This window comes from Triticum aestivum, chromosome 2A (assembly GCF_018294505.1).
Source record: "Triticum aestivum cultivar Chinese Spring chromosome 2A, IWGSC CS RefSeq v2.1, whole genome shotgun sequence".
NCBI classification, from domain to species: Eukaryota; Viridiplantae; Streptophyta; class Magnoliopsida; order Poales; family Poaceae; genus Triticum; species Triticum aestivum.
In genome coordinates, this window is record NC_057797.1 from 34601255 (window position 1) to 34608775 (window position 7521).

The 7521-nt window shown below is 43.2% G+C and overlaps 2 protein-coding genes across 2 annotated transcripts; both read right to left on the minus strand.

Annotated features, from left to right (window-relative positions):
* Nucleotides 1-725: 725 nt before the first annotated feature.
* On the minus strand, nt 726-2187 carry LOC123187226 (ribulose bisphosphate carboxylase small subunit, chloroplastic 2-like). The gene is made up of 2 exons (NM_001426802.1): nt 1982-2187; nt 726-1361 (listed from the first exon to the last, which is right to left on the minus strand). Exons 1-2 carry the CDS (start codon nt 2126-2128, stop codon nt 981-983), a joined length of 528 nt encoding a protein of 175 aa, NP_001413731.1. The 5' UTR covers nt 2129-2187; the 3' UTR covers nt 726-980.
* Nucleotides 2188-5675: 3488 nt separating this feature from the next.
* Nucleotides 5676-7120, minus strand: LOC123187225 (ribulose bisphosphate carboxylase small subunit, chloroplastic 2). Its single transcript, XM_044599025.1, has 2 exons — nt 6852-7120; nt 5676-6258 (listed from the first exon to the last, which is right to left on the minus strand). The coding sequence occupies exons 1-2, from the start codon at nt 6996-6998 to the stop codon at nt 5878-5880; spliced, it is 528 nt and encodes a 175-aa protein (XP_044454960.1). The 5' UTR covers nt 6999-7120; the 3' UTR covers nt 5676-5877.
* Between the last annotated feature and the right edge of the window lie 401 nt (nt 7121-7521).

Below are 7521 nucleotides of genomic sequence, written 5' to 3' on the forward strand. Positions count from 1 at the left end.
CAAAAAATAATTCAAGTTAATATAATTTTAGCCTGGCATGCGTGTACCTCCACAATGTAATGGGCTACTGTTGTTTGCAACTAATTGTTTTGTAATGTTATGACTGAATATGGATTTTCTCATGAGACATATAGGGTTTCTGCCTCTTAGGCAGGTTTTAAGACAAAATTGATAGTTTCGCCATGGAAGGACCGATGTTTATGACACGAACACCAAACATCGCAGATAATTCATCATAGAAGGCCAAAATATTACTAGTACAAGGTATCTTGGGGCTCATCAATTGGATATGTAATTTGCACATATTTGTGCCCTCAACACATTCTTTGGTTTATTGGAATTTCTGTAATACTGCAAAAAAACAGTATCTAATTGCCGTGTAAAATGGTTAGAAAAAATGACATGTCTTTGATGAATCGATGCAGGAATATGGCTCACATGACAAGTGCATTATGGTAGGTTTGTCCTTGTCTTGTTATGCCACCTTTGTTTGTCCTTTTTTCTAGTTTTTTATTTGTTTTTTCTTTTTTTATTATCTGTTTCTCGTCAATTCCCGATTGTTTTGCCATTAGTTTTCAAGGGGGTCTCACCATCTTTTATGTGTTTCTCCACAGTATTTTTTGAAGTACTTTGGTATTCCATAACAATTTCCGTATTAGACAATACACAACATATGATTGAGCAAAAAATGCATGAGAAGAAAACAATGCAAGACATAGGCATTTCCGGCTGCAAAGAAAGTAACATTTCCATCAATTGATGGCAAGACACTAATCCGTTGATTGCATATAATATATATGTATATGTATAGCCGGTGCTATAATTCTCATATGCATCCTCCTCGACCTACATTGGTAGGTGCTTACATACATATGCTCATATATTCACATATGAGTAGAACGAGAAGTAAAACTGAGAAAGCAGAGCCGCCGACAAATTTGACTAACATGACATGTATATCGGTTACTTCAACTTGCACTTTAGGCCTTGCCAGATTCCTCGCAGCCTGGTGGCCTGAAGGCAATGAAGCTGACGCATTGCACCTGGCGCATGTTGTCGAAGCCGATGACGCGGACATACGCATCAGGGTACTCCTTCTTAACCTCCTCCACCTCGTTGAGCACCTGTGTGGCGTCGGTGCACCCGAACATAGGCAGCTTCCACATTGTCCAGTATCGACCGTCATAATACCCGGGGGAGCTGTTGTGCTCACGGAAGACGAAGCCAACCTTGCTGAACTCGAGGCAGGGCACCCACTTGGAGCGGATCAAGTAGTCGACCTGCTTCAGGAGGGCCTCCGTGGAGAGGGGTGGTAAGTAAGACAGGGTCTCGAACTTCTTGATGCCCTCAATTGGCCACACCTGAATAGATGGAATGAACACAATTGATCAACACTTAGTGCTTTAAGAAAGACCTACCCATAAGGAAAAAATTACTCCTGATGGTCTGCCCACACATCGTGGGGGGTCTCCACAAGCAAGAAAGCTCAAGGGCAGCTCTTGCTTATGGGTAGTGTATGGGCATTAAAATGATATTATCTAGTACACATTGCAATAAAAATGATTTTCATTCACAAAGTTTATGAGTTAAATATGCCTACACATGTGAATCTGCTTACGGACTACATTGTGAGGTTTACTTTGGCCTGGTATGTGGGTTGCACGTCCTAAGGATAGCGTTGCCTATGTGAAGTGGAAATACCCGATAAATTAATCAATTGTGCCGACAAGAACATTCATGACAGCTTAGTGTCCGCCATTCTTTGCCAAAAAGTAAATTGAAAAGGAGGATAACCCAGCCCGTGCATCAAGCGATGCACACTGCCATTTTTGTTATGTTATTTATTTAACATAGTCTAACAAAACGAATACAGTTTTAATTCAAAGCCACATTCCAGACGAACAAAATCGTTACACCTACAAATACAATGATGTGCCTTGACTGCACCATCTTTTGCAAAAATGATATTTAGCTTTCATACCTGCATGCATCTGATCCTTCCGCCATTGCTGACGCTGCTGAGGCCGGCGCTGCAGGAGCGGCGGCTGACGGGGAGGCCGGCGGTCGACTTGAGCCCCTGGAAGGGCGCGGCGGTGGTGGCGGAAGAAGCCATCACGGCTGGGGCCATGGCGGAGTACGTGAATTGCTAGGTGGGGAGGCGATAGCTAGCTAGGCCACACTTGACTTGAGCCCTCCTCATGCCGCTCCAGTATATATCAGCGTATGCCCAGCGCCGCTCCTTTCAAACGAGATTTCGAAGGGGTGGTCGTCGTTTGCTTGCTGCAAGGTGCCTTATCCCTCTGGATCAGCGGAAGAGGGTTGGAAAATCAAAATGAATGCCACGGAAGAGATAAATATACCTGCGGTCATTGAAGTTGAGGCCGAAGCACACTACAGTCATTGTACTTCAAAATAAGTTTAATACGGTCATTGAATACGAGTTGTAGTGTGCTTCCTATTTTTTTTCTAGTCTGCATACACGGAGAAGGTGGCACACTACAGTCACTGCACACACTCAGCCGTAGAATGCCCGTATTTCCTCTGTTTTTTTTTCTAGTCTGCATATAAAATGTGGTCAAAGTTAAACTTTGTCAACTTTGATTAAGTTTATAAAAGAAATATAACGATTCATAATATGAAATCAATACTGTTAGATGCATCATGAAATTAAGTTTTATACTTTCTTTATTTTAAAATATAGTGCGCCCGCGTTTTCCGAGGTCTAACTTTGACCATAAATTTAACCAACGACACCGACTGCGATGAGAGAAAAAATTATATAATTGAAAACCTCTTTTGAATACGAATTCACTGGTATAATTTTTGCTCCCACCGCAGTCGGTCTTATTGGTTAAATTTATAGTCAAAGTTGAAACACGGGAATAAAAGAAGCACTATATTTTGAAATGGATGGAGTACAATATAACTTTTAGTATTGTAGATGTTGATATTTTTTTCAACAAAATTGGTTAAACTTTACAAAGTTTGATTTTGACCAAATACTATATGCAGACTAAAAATAACGGAGGGAGTACACAACACATGCATCCGCACACGCTCGGCTGCATGGTGGCGTGCGCCATCTGCGACGACGTTGGTTCGTCGTGGTACGTCCAAGCTTGCCCACAACAATGCCATACGCCATCTCTTGCAGCACCTCTTCGTCGTCATTGCTCGACGACTGGCCGGAGACCAAGGTGACCGTGGCCTCGGCCTTAGAGCTAGCACCGATAGAAAGCATACGCGCATGTACGGAGTACCCACTAGGTCGTGCGTCCCCAGCCGCGCCTCTACTCCTACTGCGCACATTGTCTATGAAGGCGAATGCATCACGCGCTAGCCGAGGCTTCATCTTTAATAATTACAGCACCTACGGCACAATCCGAGACTGCATGGAGTCCTACTCGTGCATGAGCCACTCTTGATCACCTGTCGGATCATCCCCTCGGAGAACCTCATCGCCTTGCCACCGTGGCCCCTAGCTCCTGCCCTTCACCTTGTGCTCCTACCAGTCGTCGATCCGACAGGTGATCAAGAGTGGCTCATGCACGAGTAGGACTCCATGCAGTCTCGGATTGTGCCGTAGGTGCTATAATTATTAAAGATGAAGCCTCGGCTAGCGCGTGAGGCATACGATCATGATTCTCAGGTTCGAAGCCCGCATTAATTTACATCCCTTCAGTTTTCTCTTATACACCATGATAGGTGGGACCTATAGAGCAGGGAGACAACTCAGCGCTGATGGAGCCCTAACTGCCCCATAGACTCTTTGACAGGTCAACTGGGCAAAATACGAAGCTCTATGGTGAACCAGTGACCATATAATCATCGTAACTCGTATCCAATGACTGTATTGAGTGTATTTTGAGGTTCAATGACCGTAGTTTGCTTGGGCCTCAATTTCAGTGACTGCTAGTGTATTTATCTCGCCACGGAAAGACCCCAAAACGTTATATAGGATCACCATTGATCATCCAAATCTAAGGTCACTGAATTTGTTATGAACAAATTCTTTGGCGCGAAACTAAACCACGCCAACACTAAAATTCATGAAGGGAAGTCATCCATACTCTTATGTTTCATTATATGAGACGGTAATTATTTCTTCATTTAAAGTGTTGGTATGGCTCCACCATGGTGTTAGATGTGGCATTTTCCTATACGATGTGATATCATCATTTTTTTCTAATTTAATAAAACTTCTTCATATAGGTCTCACAATCTGAAAATACTCATTCGCACGCGCGCGTTGGGTGGGTGAAGCGCTCCGTAGAATAAGTCAGGTTCCGACCGCGTGCTATATTCCTTTCCAATTTTTCACATGTTTTTTTAATTGAGAATGGTGGCCCCATATGGTATAGCAGCCCAATGCCATGGAATTAAATGTGTTGGGCCCACCCCACCTGATACGCGCATTCGTAGAAGGGCTAGTTGTGGTGGCATCATGCCTTTGACTTTTAATGATATATCTTTGAATTTCATCAAATTTCAGTAGACAGCGAAATATTTACCTTTCGCCCAAAATATATCAGTCATTTCAATTGTACACATGAATTCAAATATTTTTCAACATTTTTTCATTTTTTTTAACTTTCGAGTGAATATTTTGGTCTTTTGGTCAAAATGCAAACTGACATTACTGGAACTTAGTAATTTTGGTAGGTACTGAAATGAAAAAACATGGGTGCCATGGCATGCAAGCCCACCCTGTGATCAATATATAATCTCACACTAAATTCCAGGTGGGGGCTAGTTTCCCTAAAATAATGAATAATCCAAGGGAACGGAAATATCACTGCACACTTTCCTAATAGGGGCGTGGACGGCCAGTCGGAAATCGACCACGCGGACGCGCGTGCGAATTAGCCTCCCCCCCAACAATCATCCACCCAAAAAATAATTCAAGTTAATATAATTTTAGCCTGGCATGCGTGTACCTCCACGATATCGATGTAATGGGCTGCTGGTGTTTGCAACTAATTGTTTCGTAATGTTATGACTGAATATGGATTTTCTCATGAGACATAGGGTTTCTGCCTCTTAGGCAGGTTTTATGACAAAATTGATAGTTTCGTCATGGAAGGTCCCATGTTCATGACACAAACACCAAACATCGCAGTTAATTCATTGTAGAAGGCCAAAATATTACTAGTACAAGCTATCTTGGGGCTCATCAATTGGATATGTAATTTGCACATATTTGTGCCCTCTACATGTTCTTTGGTTTATTGGAATTTCTGTAATACTGCAAAAAATAGTATATAATTGTGGTGTAAAATGGTTAGAAAAAGTGACATGTCTTTCATGAACCGATGCAGGAATATGGCTCACATGACAAGTGCATTACGGTAGGTTTGTCCTTGTCTTGTTATGACACCTTTGTTTGTCCTTTTTTCTAGTTTCTTATTTGTTTTTTTGTTTTTTTGTTATTATCGGTTTCTCGTCAATTCCCTATTGTTTTGCCATTAGTTTTTAATGGGGTCTCACCATCTTTTATGTGTTTCTCCATAGTATTTTTTGAAGTACTTTGGTATTCCATAACAATTTCCGTATTAGACAATACACAACATATGATTGAGCAAAAAATGCATGAGAAGAAAACAATGCAAGACATAGGCATTTCCGGCTGCAAGGAAAGTAACCATTCCATCGATTGATGGCAAGACACTAATCCGTTGATTGCATATAATATATATGTATATGTATAGCCGGTGCTATAATTCTCATATGCATCCTCCTCGACCTACATTGGTAAGTGCTTACATACATATGCTCATATATTCACATATGAGTAGAACGAGAAGTAAAACTGAGAAAGCAGAGCCGCCGACAAATGTGACTAACATGACATGTATATCGGTTACTTCAACTTGCACTTTAGGCCTTGCCGGATTCCTCGCAGCCTGGTGGCCTGAAGGCAATGAAGCTGACGCATTGCACCTGGCGCATGTTGTCGAAGCCGATGACGCGGACATAGGCATCAGGGTACTCCTTCTTGACCTCCTCCACCTCGTTGAGCACCTGTGTGGCGTCGGTGCACCCGAACATAGGCAGCTTCCACATTGTCCAGTATCGACCGTCGTAGTACCCGGGGGAGCTGTTGTGCTCACGGAAGACGAAGCCAACCTTGCTGAACTCGAGGCAGGGCACCCACTTGGAGCGGATCAAGTAGTCGACCTGCTTCAAGAGGGCCTCCGTGGAGAGGGGTGGCAAGTAAGACAGGGTCTCGAACTTCTTGATGCCCTCAATTGGCCACACCTGAATAGATGGAATGAACACAATTGATCAACACTTAGTGCTTTAAGAAAGACTTAGCCATAAGGCAAAAATTACTCCTGATGGTCTGTCCATACATTGTGGGGGGTCTCCACAAGCAAGAAAGCTCAAGGGCAGCTCTTGCTTATGGGTAGTGTACGGGCACTAAAAATGATATTATCCAGTACACATTGCAATAAAAACGTTTTCCATTCACAAAGTTTATGAGTTAAATATTCCTACACATGTGAACCTGCTTACGGACTACATTGTGAGGTTTAGTTTGGCCTGGTATGTGGGTTACACGTTCTAAGGATAGCTTTGCCTATGTGCAGTGGAAATACCCGATAAATTAATCTGACAGCTTAGTGTGCGTAATCCTTCGTCAAAAAAATTCAAAAAGGAGCATATCCCCAGCCTCTGCATCAAGCGATGCACACTGTCATCTTTATTATGTTATTCAACAGAGTGTAACTTAACAAGTACGATTTTAAACCTAAGCCATTTTCGAGATGGACAAAATTGTTACACCTACAAGTACGATGATGTGCCTTGACCGCTCCATCCTTCGCAAAAATAATAATTAGTTTTCATACCTGCATGCATCTGATCCTTCCGCCATTGCTGACGCTGCTGAGGCCGGTGCTGCCGGAGCGGCAGCTGACGGGGAGGCCGGCGGTCGACTTGAGCCCCTGGAAGGGCGCGACGGTGGTGGCGGAAGAAGCCATCACGGCTGGGGCCATGGCGGAGTACGTAAATTGCTAGGTGGGGAGGCGATAGCTAGCTAGGCCACACTTTGAGCTCTCCTCATGCCGCTCCAGTATATATCACCATATGACGCCCCAACAAGATTTCCAAGGGGTGGTCGTCGTTTGCCTGTTGCAAGGTGCCTTATCCCTCTGGATCAGCGGAAGAGGGGTGGCCCTCCGATGCATTGCGTGCGTGTGACTGCTGTACAAATGGTATAATAATTTTTGGATCGTTAGATTAGCACCTGCGCCTCTCTCCCCTAATCTGCCGTAGTTTTCATCTAAGGCTCCCACTAATTTTGATTTATTTTGTTTCCAAAAAGTCACTGCTCCCAGAAATTACTCCTCGAAGATTTGTGTCTGAGGTAATTGCACGGGTGGTGCTTGAACTTGTTATCGATGTTCACTTTAATGCCTGAACTTGAAAAATACGTCCAACTAGTTATAGTACTTGGCACACTTGTTCGAATATGGTTCAAACCTCGTTCGCATACATATGTGTTGCTAACTAGGCATG

What these genes read in the sequence shown, in the direction of transcription:
- LOC123187226 (NM_001426802.1), bottom strand. Translation starts at nt 2,128, where the DNA reads ATGGCCCCAGCCGTGATGGCTTCTTCCGCCACCACCGCCGCGCCCTTC. An exon ending in GAAGGATCAGATGCATGCAG is followed by an intron (nt 1,362 to 1,981) that starts GTATGAAAGCTA and finishes CCATCTATTCAG; the next exon opens with GTGTGGCCAATTGAGGGCAT.
- LOC123187225 (XM_044599025.1), bottom strand. Translation starts at nt 6,998, where the DNA reads ATGGCCCCAGCCGTGATGGCTTCTTCCGCCACCACCGTCGCGCCCTTC. An exon ending in GAAGGATCAGATGCATGCAG is followed by an intron (nt 6,259 to 6,851) that starts GTATGAAAACTA and finishes CCATCTATTCAG; the next exon opens with GTGTGGCCAATTGAGGGCAT.